General features: G+C 34.1%; 1 protein-coding gene across 3 annotated transcripts in view; it reads left to right on the top strand.

Annotated features, from left to right (window-relative positions):
* LOC118167734 overlaps positions 1-17,999 on the top strand; it is a 296,070-nt gene that overhangs the window by 196,765 nt on the left and 81,306 nt on the right. Inside the window, exons 6-7 of one of the 3 annotated variants that reach the window (XM_035327495.1) lie at positions 4,582-4,691; positions 7,009-7,115. The exons of the other annotated variants lie outside the window; for them this stretch is intronic. Of the exons in view, the coding sequence (XP_035183386.1) occupies positions 4,582-4,691; positions 7,009-7,081 (183 nt within the window). The 3' untranslated portion in view covers positions 7,082-7,115. Of the gene's footprint in view, positions 1-4,581; positions 4,692-7,008; positions 7,116-17,999 lie in introns of those variants that run through there. 3 annotated transcript variants of the gene reach the window in all.

Raw genomic sequence — 17,999 nt, 5'->3', positions numbered from 1 at the left:
TATTCAAGATTTTGCTGATTACAAGAGTCATTAGCAAAATTTGTTAAAAGCTCATATTTAGAAGAGGATTTTTGCTGAAATTTGCTGTGGTCACAAAAGTACAAATCCTTCTTGCTATCAACAAGCAAATGTCCATAAACTTTTAACCAAAATGAAAACAAAACAAAAAACAAACAAACAAAAACAACAGAAAATGAAGGGGGAGATAAAGAAAAAAAGTCAAAGAATATAGCAACAGTTAAAACGTTGTGCAGTGCATAGCTATAGTTTGAGGGAGAAAAATCAACAACTTAAAGATATTCTTATAGCAAATTTTTACTTCTGTAATAACAACTTCTCTCATTCCATAGGCTTTTGTATCTTCATTTATCTTGTCTTTAGTTTAATTGCAAGGATGTGGATCAGGGTCCATGCCTTCTATCTCCCTGTGAAGTATGCAGAAGGTTTTGACTTATTTTTATGTAGAATCTGACATTAGTTATGTATGTTATGTTTTATTTTTTTACATATTTTTGTTGATGGACTTGAATTATAGGATGCCCCTTATAGATTATTTCTGTCATCCAAGACAAAATACTAAAACCTGTTGTTGGCTTTTATGGATCTTAGTTAACCAAAATTTCTCATCACTGGAAGATTCACATGAGTACAGGTGGAATGAAGATTTGATTAAAAAATATATATATATTATTTTGTGTTTTAGAGTTACATCTATTTTTCACACACTGTAGAATAGAGTATCCAGGGAGATATGATGAAAGCAATGATAACATTAACTTACATTAACTGTAGGAAATCTCATATATAGCTATGTTTGTCTTTGAGGGGAGAGAAAAAGCAAAAAAAAAAAAAAGTCAAACAATAATTCTTTTGTGTGTGTTTGCATCTTGTTTAGTGGTTAGAAAAATGCTATTGGACAGACAGATTTATGAAAACTGTATTTTTGACAGAAAAAGAGCTGGATAATTTAACTTTTTCACAGAGAACATCTTTCTCCTCATGCCCAGGAGAAGGCAACCACCTTAACACCATTCTACATTATATATTCTTCAGAAAGAAAACTATGCCTTAGATGACTGAGAGTTACTAACAAAAAAAACAAAATTTTGTACTGCTACAGGATAAGAAGCTTGAAAATGTGGTACACTTACCTTTGCATGTTGATTAGGGTCAAAGCTATGTTTCTGCAGTGAGTCTCCTGAATACTTCTGCTTGCTGTGCTTTGGTATTCACAGTGATGTCTTGAGGGACTCTTGCTCTCTGTCCTTCCTCACCCATCCTAACTGTCACTGCAGGGACACTGTTCACAGCCAAGGATATGTGGCCAGGACATATTTCTGTAATGCAACCATGAGCTGCACTGGGACTTCAGAACACAGCAGAGTACTGTATGGGAACCTAGCGGATTTAAAGCTACTTCAGGAACCCCTGCATCCCTATGTGGCTCTAGTTGCAACCCAGCATCTGGATGAAATCTGTTTTAAGCAGTAAAATAACAAAGAGATTTTCTACACTCTCTAGATCACTGACCACCGTGTTTTGACTATTTTTAATATCATGTGTTGCTAATCCATTGGTTCCATTGTCAAACAAAAGCCAAAACCCCCATAGTTTACCCATGGCAATTTCTTTACATATAGTATGAAGAAATTGAATTACCCCTATTTGTTTTTTTGCCAGAACAGTTTGGTATTCTCAATATTTCTTCACCCTTGCCAGAGTACCCGCAAAATAATTTTAAGTAATCTGTTGAAAATAATAAAAATATTTAACTGTTAATGTATAAACAAATCAAACACATTACAGACTCTCTTGTTATGGTTCTAAAATCATTTGGGCTTGAAATTAAGATTGGCAAACCATGACTGTATTTAGTAAAGAGAAAATGAAGTATTAATTGTTCTGTTTTTCAATATCCAATCTGAGATTTGATTATCTAATCGGTGTCTTCTATAACCTCTAACTGGTATAAGATTTTGCTGCTTTATAACTCTTCACAGAGTTCCAAATATGCCTTAATCTTTATTTATTTATTTACTTATTTATTTTGCATTCACATTGAGTGTTCCAGCTTACTTTTCAGCTTTGCTGCTCCTGTCATTTTCAGTGAAATGATATCAATAATCTGAAACTTTCAGTATTTCACTTTCTTTGAAATTCTGAATAATGGATATTTTGAGGGAAAATGCTGTTCAGGAACTTCTTAAAATAAGATGTACTAAGACACAAATAGAGTTTTGACTTATCTGGCGTACTTCTGAGATCTAGGGCCTGATTCTGCTCATTATGTTAAAGTCGATGACATTCCAGTGGTAGACACGAACACTGTTCCTTCTGCTAAAGTATTTTCTGTTTTGATTTAAATTATATTTACTAATTGTAAATTATGCATTTAAATGTAAAAAAAAAAAAATATGTTGTGGCCCTGGTAGTAGAAAATATGCAAAGATAAAGATAAAATCACAAAACTTCACAACTGATAATAGGTAACAATACTCTAAAAACTAGTATTTTGTAAGTATTTTAGGATAACTTTTTTCTATTTAATACAAGATGTTTGGTGTTTATTTTCAGCATCAGACAGTGTGGAATCAGAGTCTTAGATGGAAAAGAAAGTCTTTTTCAAATACGTTGTCATTCCTGTTTCGAACTGTTAAATTCTGCATAAATAACTATAGGCAACTAATTTGCAACTCAGACCTGATGAAAATGCCAATAAAGGAGAAAAAGGAGAAACTGGAAATGTAAGTAAAGTATAAGAATAGGCATACTGAGTCAGGCCAAAACTTTCCTTACCCGCTTTTTCTGGTTCTGATTGTAGGCAATAATGGACATCCAAGGAAAACACAGGAGGCTATAATGATGCATCCTCAGTTATACTTCACCTGCCTTGACAGGGACGAAACTCAATGAAATTCCTGAGCCAAAAATTGGTATCCTTGTGTACTGTGGTCAGAAATAGATATCGTTATCTGATAATGCTTACAGATCTTATCAACTTAATACTGCATCCACTAGCCCTATCTTCAGAATGATACCCTGATGTTAGGATTTAAATGAACAGTCTGAAGTACTGTCCAGTTGTAGGAGAAGGACTATGAGATACACCACTGGTAAGGAAATGATCCATGTTATTTGAAGAGACTCAAATTTCCTGAAATATGGTTAAGTAAACTTAAATATATCATATTCTGAATTCTCTTTCTCAGCATTCTATCTGCCTGCCATCTAACCAGATGCCTCATACTTCTTTAGATTAAATGAAAATAAATTAAAAAGAGTAAAATCGGTACTGATCTATTTTGTGCATACTCAGTAAATGAAAAAGTAGACTTTACTAGCAAATAGATTCAAACAACTGCACCACTGAATACTTAAATATAAACCGGTTATCCATAGTCATTTCTTAATTAATGGTCTGCACAAGTAGACACAAGGGGAAAGAAAACAGAGGTAGAACTCTTTGAAATAGAATTAATACTAGAATACTAACTACATAGTTTTTAAGAGGTCAGTCAGGTGAATAAGATGAACTATCTTAAAATTGCTTAGGAACTGATGGACCTGTGGATATGTGCATCAGTTCAGTATGGAAATGAAAGAATGCCTGTGTGGGAGGGCAATATTTGTCTTTATCTATTTACTACATGTTCTTTCCCCTTTTCTCTATTTTCATATACTTACACGTACAGTATTTATAAGACACTACTTGATGCCAGCTATGATTCTATGATTCTGTGATTCTAATCTAAACATATTTTGAGACATACCTTTCTAAAAGCATGCGGTAGCTCAGGTAGAAAAAATGCCAGCAGTATGGAGCAGTATTGAGGAGAAAGAATATCGTTGTTAAAACACCAAAGAGGGGACTTGGGAGATTTGGGTTCACTTTTCAGAGCTGCTGAGAACTGTGATATTGGGCAAGTCACTCAGGAGTATGCTCTTTCCTCAGGCTCTGAAATTCCTTACCCTCTTCCATACTTCTGAAAACACTTTCCATTAACTGTCATAAGCATTTTTGTCTTTACCACAGTCTTCACCTATGTTTAAATTTCAGCTACATCATAACAAAAATGTTATGATCTTATGATGTAATCTTCCTATGGCTTTGTACATCTAGTTAGCTAAAGCCCTTCATCTGAAATTCTAAGCACTCTGTTGCTGAATGTGTATTTCCATATCCTGGAACAGCTGATTCTTACACAACGATGACCTGAACTTAACTGTGCCATGGTATCCTTCATTAGAACAGTAATTCCTATACTTCTACTACTAATTCAAATTCAATAGTTGAACCATTGTTCTTATTATGATATTCATTGAATGATCATTGCTACCAGTCATGTGTTGCCACTTGAGCTTTATGGATCAATATGTTCTCTCAGTCAGTTGGGTGAATGCATTATGTTTTCCAGAACAGACCTGCAGAGTTGTGAAGTTCTCTGGTCTTGTACTGAGCTATCTCAATGTTCCATAAGTGTCTCCTAGTGGAACTTATACTTGAAACCCATAGGAAACTAAGACTTGAGTTTTTAACTTCAGGTAATATAAACTTAGATGGTGCTTTTCTGTAATACACAGGTGTTCTGTAGGTGGTGGGGTCTGTATTCTCAAGACTACAGTATTGCTATGATACCATATTGTCAGAAGCAAAACATGGAGACCTTTAATGAAGAAATTTGTCTTCTAAGGTAAACAGAAATACTTTTAATATTGGGGCTTGTGAAAAGTCAGTCTGAGATTTCTGAAAAACAGTAAAAACTAAAATGTGGAGTAAAGATTGCAGCATCTAACTTTTAGATGCCTTGGTGCCTAATGGGATCCAGAGCTTGATGTGGAGCCTTGCTCTCCATATGTTTCATGGAGAGAGGCACCTAAGATAATAATTACTGCAAACATCCTTATGGCTCTAGATGTTTTAAGTGCACTTCAGTTATGTGCAGCAATTAGCTGCTGTAGGAGAGTTTGTCTGGCTCACAGTGGTCAAACATATCATCCTCTATAAAGATGCATCCTATAATTTCTTGGAAACTTAACATAAGTGGATTGGGATGCCATCCATTCATAGATTTCCAGTGTACTGATCTTAAGTGTTTCCACAGCTGTAGGAATATCCTAAAATCTTCCTTACTACAAAGCAGGATAGGATTTTATTTATGAAAGTCTGAAGTAGGGAACACTGTTATAAATACGTAGGTGTCAGAAATGAAATACCCTATTACAGAATTAAAATATTTTTTATTTTATTTTATTTTATTTTATTTTATTATTTTATTTTATTTTATTTTATTTTATTCTTTTTTTTTTTTTTTCTTTTTACAAGCATATTTTGTGTACTTACGATGCATTTACCAGGGATGGATTTTTATTTGGAGAGGTATATTGGTTTGAATCATACCGTAAACATAACTTGGGGCTCATTCCGTTTATTAGTCTTAGTAGTCTTAGTACTGAATTCCAGAAAGACATAATTTATCCTTAGCTGTTGACTCTTTTCACTTGACTTTTGACAAACCCTTATGACTCAGTCTTTTATGTCTGAATGTACTTTCAGCAAGTTATTATACCACCTTGAAAGACAGATCACGTTCTTTCCCCAGGAATTTGTTTACAAATTGTGTAGTCTTTAAGTTTAATGGCTTATATGGAGGTATGTATTCTTATGCCAATGCTTGTAAATATTGACGCAACTGCTTAAACTTGGCAGCCATGCTTTACAGAAGAGTAAATCATTTTCTATTATTGGTTTTTACCTGAGATCAGGTATGCTGTACGGCACCATGCACTTCATAGAAAGGGCGAATAGCGTAGTTGGTTGGTCTTAACACTAGTTCTTTTGAGTAGTATGCCAGTAAAAATAAACAGATCTATGCAGAAAATTAGCAAATTGTACTGATGTGCAGATGTAACTTAAGTCTTGACACTGTCTGGAACTTTTGAGCCACTAGAAACTAATCTGGCTAGTAATAACCTACCCTTAAATACAAAGGTTTGCAGAAGGTAAAGTTGTTAAATTCTAAGTGGTTATATAATAAACTATAATATATTATTATCACTAGGTATTTTGTAGTATGAAGGCTGATATTAAATGATTAAAAATTTTATACAGGAATTAACATTTTTTCTGAGGATCTTAAGTGTAGGGATTGGGTATCTGCTTTTCTGAGAGACTGGTCTACATGTCCTTAATGCTATTTCTAGAACCTTATTCCACCCTCCTTGTTAATACAAATAACAATTTTACATATTGAATGCTAAAGATAACTAATAAAGGTCATCTGTATGACCTTGTTTTGTAAAGTCTAGATAATTCAATTAGACAAATATACTGTCAAAATCACAAAAGTCTGTTTCTGACACCAACATCAAATACCAGAATAATGATTATGATGTCAAAAGGTTTGATTTCCCATCATCAAATACTAAGAGTAAAGTGTGGGCCATGAGAGAAATGTTTTTTTTTTTTTTTTTTTTTTTTCCTAAACATGCACTTGTATAGTGGGACCATGACTGTACAACAGGGACTATACAATTAAAAAAATTAACAGAAGCCAAGACAAAACATGAAATTAGAACCTCAGATTTGATTTGTCTGGTTTGGTTAGATTGGTTTAGTATTCTGTCTTATCTAATAATTCTTGTGGAATTGTCTTTATGTTCTTGAAAGAGTACTGAAGAGTAGGATATCATATTACTTTTTCCATGCTCTCCTCTTTTAATCTACTGAAGAAAAAAGTAAGAGAAATAAATTGGTATAATATCTTGCTGACTATTATTCTGAAATTTTACGAAGAAATGGAAAGTCAGTGATAATGATTCTTTTCGCATGCTCTTGCCTCTTCTCCCAGAAGAATAAAATAAAAAATCATGTCTTCAAAGTCTAATATTCTCATGAAAATGTTAAATTAACTAAACTTAAATCTATTTTTGCTGTGTGGAGGAAAAAGCTGAGATAGCTCCTAAGCAAATTGTAGCTCTTGAGCTCATTCTCTATCCTCTTTTTGTCAGGTTACTAAGAAAAAAAGAGAGAAAGACAACAATAAATACCATATACATAAGCAGCATAAGAAAAGCATTATGATTACTCATAATAATGGACTAGTTTCAGATGCTGACTTTACTTGTGAACATCAGTGCAGTTACAGATGTCGGGATAAGGATGGGTATCTGAGTACTAGATTTTTGAGTAAGTGATAACTCAAGGATGGAAATGGAAGATGGGCAGTTTAGTATCGCTTCCAGCGACAGCAGCTGCAGTATCTTGAAAGGGAGAACCTTCCTTCTGCCTTGAGTAGTCATGAGTAAGCATCAGGTGAGGATAATGAAAGGCATAAAATCTTGTACTGTGATGACTTGCACCTTTTAGTCAAAACTATATTAGAAATTTCTGACATTTCATTGTTGTGTGTGGAATTAATAAAAAGAAAAACAAAAGCAAACAACAAAAACAAAACCTTGTGTGATTCTATTTTTAATTTACAAAGATGAGTCTCTAGGACTCACAAAAAATGTGTAAAAATACGTGGTGTAAGTTTATATTTGCAGCAAAAAGAAATTTATTTAAAAAGTAAGAAGCTGTTAAAAAAGACTTCTTTTTCTGCCATTTGCTAATCAGTTAAGATTCTTTAAGGGAAGAAGAGAGGATACAAGAAAAAGTGTTTATCTGAACCTACTGTTAAGTAGTACAGTAATCAGTTTTCAGAGAAATATAAGTAAGATTGACTTTCCTTTATCCCCAAGAGAGCTGTGCTGTGATCCATGATTCTTGTATAACCCCTGTTTACATTTCACTGCCTTCAGGTATTAAATAGAGCTTAATAGAGCTTGTGGCAGCAGAATGACTAATTACTTGAGCTTCTGACCCTGTTCTGCTCTGGAAAGATGGAGTACCTATTGACATGGGTGCGCCCACCCCTGTGTTTCGACTATCGATCATCCCTCGGCAGCCACCAGCTGATGTGAGCACTACTATAATTGTGAAAATTATGCAATTGTGTGTGCTGAAATTATGCACCAATGAAGAACTGAATTAAAGGCTTATGTTTCAAAAAGACTTGGGATGAAAGCCTGTCCTTCATTTATTTTACACATTGATGTACCCTCTTTCTTAAATCAATCTTCTCAATTTGTCATACTACCAAGACAGGCTCTGGTGCACTGTTCCCTTACTTTAGATTTCTCTTCTTTATTAATGGTAGGTTTTGTGTTTTGTCATGAGCCTTTCCATCCATTTGGGATGGCTGCGAATTCAATGAAATGAACACCATCAATGGATTTTTCATCATTTTAAGGATTTTTTTTTTTTCTTTTCAGTCTGCTTTATATGAAAAAAATAGCTCTATCAAGGTTAAAAATTAAAATTTGATGAAAAAAAGAGTAAAGGGCATATTTTTATTTCTTTTATTTCTTTTTAAGACTTCATTACTGTCAACATCATACAAATTACTGTTACCAAATTGTTATTGTAGGTTTGTGCATGACCAGCAGACTGTGTGAACCAATGCGTTTATAGGCATTTCTGTAAAATTCTGATTAGTTTATAAAAAAAAAATATCATTTTTTCCAATTCAAAAAATAGTCAAGGTAAAGCAAGATTTTTACTGTTAGGTTTTCTCTTTAACTCATGACTTTTTGTCATAAAACATGACTATTGGAGAAGAGGAAAGCTTTATGTTGTATAAGGTATCTGTTTTGTATGAAAGCATTACAATATGTTAGGGGCTGTCTTTGGTGTTGTATTCAGTAAGGGATTGTCGCAATTCTCCAGGTAGTTACTGAACATGCCATGTGGGCTTCCAGAACATTATCAGAATCTACAAATAGGAAGGCTGGAGGCAAAAGTTTTGCAAATCCTCTTCTAATGAAGTGAAAGACAAATGGAGCAATGTTTGTCTCTTTGTGATCCAGGAAGGAGCACTCCACAGAACAAATGGATTGTCAGCACCATATGTCATTCATCTTTTTTGTCTCTACTGGAGAGGACTGTCACATGTTTTGTATAGCACTTGAATGAAAAATATGGAGTATATGCCTTTTGTACTTGTTCCCAGTGATTACATTCTACATTCTAGAGGGTAGGGCTGCCATCCCTGGGATGTCTAGGGAGCTAGACAGGCTGGAATGGAGGGCTATTAGAAACCTTAAGAAATTAATCAAGGACAAATGTAAAGTTGTTTATCTGGGAAGACATAATTCCTTTCAGCAATACATGCTGGTGGCTGAATGGCTGTCTGAAAAGCAGCTGAAAAGGGCTTGTGAGTCTTGGTAGACAGCAAATTGAACAGCTTGGTGGGGAATGACAGACAGCAGACTGTGGGCAGATTTTAGTGCATACGTTGCATTAACATGGACTGAATGTAAGGGAAAACTTCAAAATGAAAAGAATGAAACATTGGAAAAAGCTGCCCAGAAATTCTCTTCATCCTTGGAGATTTTCAGGATCAGTCTGGATAGAGCCTTGAACAAGCCAGTCTAATCTTACAGCTGACCATGCTCTGAGCAGGAAGTTGGACTTGAGACTTCCAGGGGGCCCTTCCAATCACTATGATCATGTTTTAAATATCAGTAAGTTCCTGGATGCTAATGCACTGGGTAATGTACCCTTTGTTTCCAATTTTATTATTACTTTGTTCTGTTAGAGAAAATGTATTACAGTAAACAAAACTATTATAAAGTTATGTCAAGCATCTACCAGTTACTCAATATAGGCAATGACCAAAATCTCAATGCGGATGACCTTAAGTAATTTGAATAATTTTATAAATCTTTCTATATTCTGACCTGCAAGAAGAATAAAAGAAATTGTTAAAAACTTTATACCTTTCATTGGTATTTTAAGAACTTAGATGTGTTTCAATTTTCTTGAAGACCTGAAGCTGAAGTTTTGTTGCTGGTTTTATAGAAGCCATTGCCAGATTTTATGGATGTGTTTCACATTGTGAAAAATAGAAGTAAAAAAAGCATGACTTGCAAAATGTCATTTAAAATTAGTAGAATAAAACAGAAGACTGATCTCTTCTGAAACCTAGCATTTACACACAGATTTCAAATAAAGAGAATTATTTTCCACTGTCTGCTCTTTTATGTTGCCTTTTCTTTTTACAGGACTCCTCCTCTGCTCTCATTTGTTTTCATTTCATACTTTGGTACAGAGTTCAGAGGAAAGGAATGGCCTGAGGCCCTGATTGTATATGTATATTGTGAATATGGGCCAAAAAATGTTTCCAATAGTCCAAAGGCATTGGATTCTCATGGGCAGAACACATAAGAGTTCTTTTTTGAAAAAGCTTTTTGCTTTAGTAGGAAAGGTTTAAATAAGTTTGAGATAAGTGTGAATTTATTTTAAAAATGATGTAGAAGGCTATAAGAAAATGTCAGAAAATTGTTCTTAATAGAAATCACATTTGAAAATCAGTTCTTGTATGGCCTACAAATCGAGTTCTGGAAGTAACATTGCAGTACTAAAGTCCCTTCACTTTAATTTTGTGCTGAATGTGACTCCATTGTGAAAAAGTAGAAAGGGCGATCAAGTATTGCTCTAACATAATTTCTTCTGGAGAAGCAAAAAGTTGTTGAAACACTGCCTGAAGCTCAGGCAGTCTGTTAAAGATTGTGTGGTCTCATTTATACCATTTGTGTAGGGTTAATCTTTAAAAGAAAAACAAAACAAAACAAAACAAAACAAAACAAATCAATCAATCAAACAAACAAAAACCACAACAATGTTCAGTGCTTTTCTGGTACTACATGAATTATCTTTAATAGATTGACATCTATCAACTCCCTGATTTAACTGATTCTACTTTCAGGAAGAGTTTCTATAATAATGCTGGAATAAATGATTAATGATATTCTACCTTGTTATACAATATCTCTCATTGCTTTTTAGATCATATATATAGATCATATATATATACATATCTTACATGTATATATATATACACACATTGAGAGTTTTACCTAACTGAGTCAGCAGTAGATCTTTTTGTTGACTTACCAGTTTTTTATTTTTATTTTTATTTTTATATATTTTTTTGCAAACTTTTAGGTTTAAGAGGCATCCAACATCAACCAGACCTTCAAGTTCTGAAAATTAAGTTTCTTTAACATTCTGAATATACGTAGTGGCAGGGAATCTTACACTGAAGCCATTTCAAGTGATTTGGTTTGAGGATCTCAGAGGAAGAAATTAGAATGTGACTGCTTAAATGGAACATTAGGTTTTAAAACATATTTCATATCTTTCATTATTTCCATAGTACAAGAGGAAATAACCGTAAAGAACATTGATTTAATTAAGGAACTCTCTACTAATCTGTGACTATGGAATAGACAAATGTTGATTGAGATATATTTTTGTTTCTTTTGATTCATAATAACACACTCTGATTTTACTAAAATCCTTGTATTGGCTTTTCTCAAATTGCAATCCTTGTTTTAATGAAAGTTGGACTAAGAATCTTGAAGGCCTAGATCTTCGCTACTGAGTCTAGTCCTCTGCTAGAGTAGGGCATGTGCAATTGTATCTAGCTAGAATGGACTTAAGGAAGACCTTCCAATAAACTTTTGACTTGCATCATCACCCTGGCCAAAGCCACAACAATTTGCATGTCAGGAAGAAAACACAGTAAGTATTTCAGATTCCTGGAAGCTATTCTTTGTAAAAACTCCCAGATGACTCCAGGAAGTAGGCTATTCATTATTTAATAGTATTTAATAACATCACATGAGTGAAGTATTTCTGCTGGATGTTGAGTGATTTTAAAATCATATATGTGAACAGAAAATCTCAACTGCATTTTCAACAATTTAAAATTGCTGGGTAAACCAGTAAGCATTCTGACCTGTGGCAACTGTCCATGCATTGGTGGAAAGTGAAACACTAAGCAAAACAACCTCAACTCAGAGACAAATTATGTGTTAAAAATGAAAATGCCTTTTTATTCCTCTTGGGCTATTAGAGGAAGCTTGAGGTATGGAATTAATTCATTGTATTGTGTATACTGCTAACAATTATTTGATTGAAGTCTTTCACTATTCCCTGTTTATATAGTATCACTACAGCAAAAAGATTCTACAGCAGACTAGCTATGTTTCTGTTGAGCAAGTTCCTTTCGCTCAGATCTATGCTGGAAATAGCTTCAGAACCTTGCTTCTCCTTGGAACAGAGTAGTTTGGTCTTTCTTATCTTGTTAGTGGAAAAGGACTTGTATTCATGTTAAATGATGTTTAGGTAGGAAGGACTTCATGTGGTAGCAGCATTGATGAAAACTGATTCTTCTGCGCTAATGATTTGAACCTATGCTTTCCCAAAATCTGAGGTTTTGGTTAATAATTTTGTTGTTTCTGTCTTAGTTTCAGGCTGCACATCACATTTATCATATCCTCTTCTTTTCACTTTCCCAAACTTCATGTTCCTACTTATCTTTTATTTTAATTGGGCCTCAGCTGCTCCTTCATGCTGTCAGTTTTGAAATGTTCCCCAATCTTTCCTTGATGCTGCTCTTTACAGAAATTTCAGCCTTGCCACCTGAACCTGACCGAACAATAACTAATTCTTTTTCCCATGTAAGCACTTTTATAGGTATTATTTCTGGGATCTTCAGTCATATTATGGAAAGGAAAATTACACGGTGGCTCTCTCTTTTCATATATAATAATGCATTTCAAAAAGCAATTCTTATAGCAAAAGTAACATTTCATTTACCTTACACTTTAAATGAAATAACACTTTCTAAACAATAGTTCTCCTAATGAACAATAAACTAAAGCCCTCCATATTTACGCAGTCTTCACCAAGTAAATCTTCCATCAATTTCAAAGTAAAAGGTGTTTTTCAGAAATAAACTGGAGGGTGCTGCATATTCTCATACTTGTTATTTTTAAAATAGGGTAGTATGTTTCACAGGTCACTAATTCCTCACAAACCTACACAGACCAATGATCAGCATTCTTTGTCATTTGAAGATATAGGTTTTATGAACCCGGTACGCTTAATGAAGGTAGTTTTTGTTTGTTTGTTTTCTTTTTCCCCCCTCTTTATGTCAGAAGCAATAACAACATATATAGCCCCATTTTTGGAACCCAAGATTTGTAAGAATTGGTATTTGGAATTGTGAAAAAAAATCCTCTGAAAAAAGGGAGAAAAATAACCATGTTTAGTATCTTTGTTAGTAAATGTCATTGAACATATCGGGCTGTTAATAACCACAGAAGTAGAATTATCCATTTATAGGACCAGAGTCTGGTCCTATAGGTCAAACTATGATGTGCTGCAATTTTAGAAGGCTGTACTATTACCATCTCTTCTCTATCCTTGCTTTTATCCTTTGCTCTAGGTATTGTCAGAGTAACAGCTTTCATAAACAATACAAATGATACATGTAATTAAAACATAATTGTGAATATCATGCAAAGAATAATCTCTGTGGGAGACAGAGGGATTTGGTCAACCTCTTTTCAGTGGTTTATGGGGACAGGACAAGGAGCAATGGCCAAAAGATGGATTGCAGAAAGTTCCGCACCAACATGCAAAAAAACTTCTTCACACTGAGGGTGACGGAGCACTGGAACAGGCTGCCCATGGAGGTTGTTGAGTCTCCACTGACTCAACAAGACTCTCTTGCTGAGTCTCCCTTCAAGGCCCATCTGGATGCCTACCTGGGCAACCTGCTCTAGGGAACCTGCTTTCGCAGGATGGTCGGACCCAATGATCTCTTAAGGTCCCTTCCAACCCCTACAATTCTGTGATTCTGTGAATAAAAACATTTTTCCCTCTGCCAGTGTTCATGGTGACCTGCACAATTTAATTACAAGTACTATAATAAATACAAAATAAAAGTTCTGTAGGTTACTGAAAAAAAATCTATAGACCTTTCTATAAAAAACAAAACTATACTAAACTTCCAACTAAACATAAAAGGCAAAGCACTGAAAAACATTTTAAAAATGTATTTGGGTATCTGACAACAGATTTTACTGATTGGCCCAGCTCTAACAGAACTCAACTGTGCTGTTACTGAAATGACTTCTAATCTGGGGGGTGTTTAGTCCTGCAATTCCTTTAGTTCCAAAGTGGGATTTCTAAATGTTCTGAGGGAATATTGAAGAAGTCAAGTTGCAGAAGACACAGTCGTGTGACACACTGACTTTGAGAGAGGCCAGCCAAAGATGTTCCTTACCCAGTGGTTGTGAGGAAGAATACCATTCATGATATTTCATTAACTTATGGAGAAGGGAAGAGTGATATAAAATATAGGCTTAGGATCTAGTGTAGAAAGAGGAGGATTATTTTTCAGAGCAGACCTGTATTAGAGAACAGGTGCTGTACAAAATGCACAAAACCAAAGAAAATTCAAAAAACACTTGTCAAGCGAATTCATTTTGTAGAATGATTCTTTACTATTATTATTATTCATGCTTGATCTAGCATGACAATATTCCTATCCATATTACTATTAAAGCAGCCAAGCCTATGCACAAAACTTTGTGTGGACCCACGGGTTTTCCCTGCCTTGTGCAAGGTGGAACTGTTCCTTTACAACTTTATTTATTTATTTATTTGTTTGTTTTCCTCACTTGATACATCACTAATTTCAGATCCACCACTATTAGTTTCAAAATTGGTTTCTTTCCACTTCCCTTCCCTTTCTTCTTATTGAAGTCAATGATTAGAAATACCATTATTCAAAAGCTGTTGTGGCTACAAGTGACTTACTCATTGTCCTCTGTAACATCAATACCTCCTCTGAATGGCTGTGTTTTTCAGAGATAATACTTTGTGAAGTTAAACATCAAGGATTTTCCCCCAGAATCATGCTATTGAACTTTGCCTATTCCCCAAGAATTTGGATAATGCTTCCTGATTGAAAAAAAGACTGCAAAAATTGCACCTATTTAGTAAATTCATTTACTAAACACATATGGTTTGGAATTGTCTCAGTTTTATTTAATGACAAAAGTACTGTGACTCCTATTAAACATTAATTAATTAATATGAAAGCATACTAATTGCTTTTGAAGTTAATTTTCAGAGTAAATATTTTTGTGTGAAAATATCCAAACTTATTTTCATCAAAATTCTTTGCATTTTTTAGTGAAATTGACCATATTTAGTTTTCTTGTAGACATGCTCTGCTTTTTCCATTTTGCTGATGCTCTGTACTTAAAATAAATTCTTAAAAATATGCTGTCCTTTCCCACCCTAAAGTTCCCGAATTGCTTGGTTGAATAAAGCAAGGAAGCTCAAAATCCTTTGAAATGATCCAGGACAGCTTTTCAAATGCCTTTGCTGTGTGCATGTCTCTGGTGCCAGTGTGGCAACTGTATAAAATTTGATGGCTGTGAGTATTTGTTTTACTCATACGCACTATAATTCCTAACTTGTCTGTGATGGGATTTCTTCAAAAATGCACCACTAAAGTGCTATAAAATATTTTCCCTATTCTGAATGAAATTAGCTACTGTGAATATAGAGCTTATTCAGCCATTTGCAATATTGGTGTATCTCTGGAGATGAAAGTGATTTTTTTTTTTTTCAAAATTTTAAATTCATGCTAGTTAGCATGGTAAAGCTATGATCTTTTGAATCATGAGTTAATGAACTGTACTTTCATAATATTAAGGCAAGATATCTAGCAATTAGATAAATACTTAAGGGTCCACAATAATGTAGCTGTTACTTATGACCACAAGTAGATGCATGCTATCCTTTTAATATATATTACATTCTCCTTAAAACATTTGAATTTAGGTATGTGCCCATTTTTGACAGGATTTATTGAAGGCAATCTGCTTTACTGTTGGTCTTACATAAAAATTTCTAATATCTGAATGGGATTGGATGAGTACAAATGGAAGAACATACAAAATGAGTTTAGTGGCTGAGTGTGGAAAGTTCAGTCCAGATATCACAGAGAAAGAGGTCAATAAACTTCTGACAAATACTAGATTTTTTTTTCTGCTTGTCTTTATCAATACTGCAATTAGAAGTGAATGTAGGTGAGTAGGTGAGCAAATCCTATGCACTTCCTCTGTAAAATTTATTCACTTCTGACTAGTCTGAACACAATACAGATGACTTTCTTGTTTGTTTTAAATTTACTGCTACACTATCACTGTTGATATCTTATCTATTTATTTTTTATTTTTTGTCTACTCACTTTTGTAGTGTCCACTCAGCTTTCACTAAGTTTTCAAATGCATTCAGGCTTTTTCTTCATCTCATCATCTCATCAGGTGTTTTTTTTTTTTTTTTTTTTTTTTTTTTTTTGTATGTATGTGTGTTTTTAACTTTTACAGCTCTTCATGTAACACTAAATAATTGCCCTACTCTGATTGGAATGACAAACAGTAGAAAGTTAATTAACTAAAAAAGTTCACTGCAGGGTAAGTTAGCAGAATGGAAAAGAAGTCATGATTTACAGTATTTGCACAACTTTCTTTATAAAGCAATTGTTCTTCATTATAATAATACTAGGAGAGCAAATAGAAAAAAAAAAGTGTTACATTAGCAAACAATTAATGAGCATTTGTAGCTGAATGGAACTCACTTTTATGTATTATTTCATTAAAAGTTTACAGGATCCATGAGAATGGAGAATAAATAAAGGTAATGATTTCAAGGTAATGGTCTCCTAGGGGGCATGAATATTGAACAAATCTGTTAGTCTTGCCTACTTACCTAAACCTTAAAACCAGGGGCTTTTTATACCTTAATTTTTCTACTCACTCTTTCATTAAAAGATCAAAGTGTGCTATTAGATAAAAGACAAACTGCACAGGTATTTCAAAATTATCATTAGAGCTACATTTTCCATTGTAGGTTAACAAAAGCTTCCCTTTTATGTTAAATCCCCCACAATAAATCCTTTTTCCATTGTGAAAGATAGCTCTTTGTTGTCCTTGCAGAAAGTAGCAAGCCTTTTGTAGGGGCTGATAACTTTTGAAGGACTGATCAGCATTTCCTTGGCTGTACACCAACCTACACTTTTCATTTGGCAGTCTTCCATCAAAACTGCACCACTAGTTGCTGTTGCTACATATACACTTCAGCGACAGAGAGGCTTTTCGCCATCTTCATCAGTGTTGCAGATATCTGGCATTTGTAGACAGACCTAGTTAACACCTTCTTCATTTCAGCTGCCAGACAGGTTTGAAAATGATAATACAGCTGTCTTTGTTCCTCTCTGAGAATGTCATGAAACAAATGTGTCTGCAAGGACAGCTGGAGTTTATATAAACAAAGATAGATATGATAATTGTCAGAATTTCAAGGTTTTCCTCAAATCCAGCAAGTTGGATATGTACATAAGTAGCCCTCAGTGCTCATTTTCTTATCATGTCCTTTTGTTCCTGCTTGCCTGTCTGTATTTGTCTGTTGGTTCTTGTCTCATGTTTAGATTATGAACGTTCTAGGAACAGAAGTGCCTCAGTTCTGTGTTGCTACAGGGCCTAGCACAAAAGGGTGCTGAATGTCCTATAGCTACACGTAAATAGTTGTTAAGTTTCTAGTAAACCTCTACTAATCCCATTATTACTGCTGCTTTGCCATCCCCATTTCTAAGTATTTCCCACATGGCCTATGATTTTTTTTTTTTTTCCTTCCCTTTTAACTAGGCTATAAACTGCTCCTTGCTTTATTAAATGGCTCTAAAATTTGATAAATGTTGTTTTAATCATTGTGAATGTGGTTACAGCAAAGGCTCAGGCAAGACATGTGAGTACTCTTTGTAGCCATTCCCCCCAGGTTAGATATATTGCACATCTGTGAAATGGACACAGTAGTACTTATTAAGTAAGAGGTTGCTAAACAAGAAAAATTTTAGGCTGACAGGTCATATGAAAGGTGTATTTTAAAGCACGCAAAGGAATGTTTTTTTCTAGTTTGTGTTTCTTTGTATTGCTTCAATTTTAATTCAGAGGCTGTCCATAGAGGCTGTCCTAGACTATACATTATTTATTTATTTATTTATTTATTTATTTATTTATTTATTTATTTA

The sequence above is a fragment of the Oxyura jamaicensis genome, chromosome 5, assembly GCF_011077185.1.
Source record: "Oxyura jamaicensis isolate SHBP4307 breed ruddy duck chromosome 5, BPBGC_Ojam_1.0, whole genome shotgun sequence".
Lineage (NCBI taxonomy): Eukaryota > Metazoa > Chordata > Aves > Anseriformes > Anatidae > Oxyura > Oxyura jamaicensis.
This window is presented reverse-complemented; position numbering and strand designations above follow the sequence as displayed.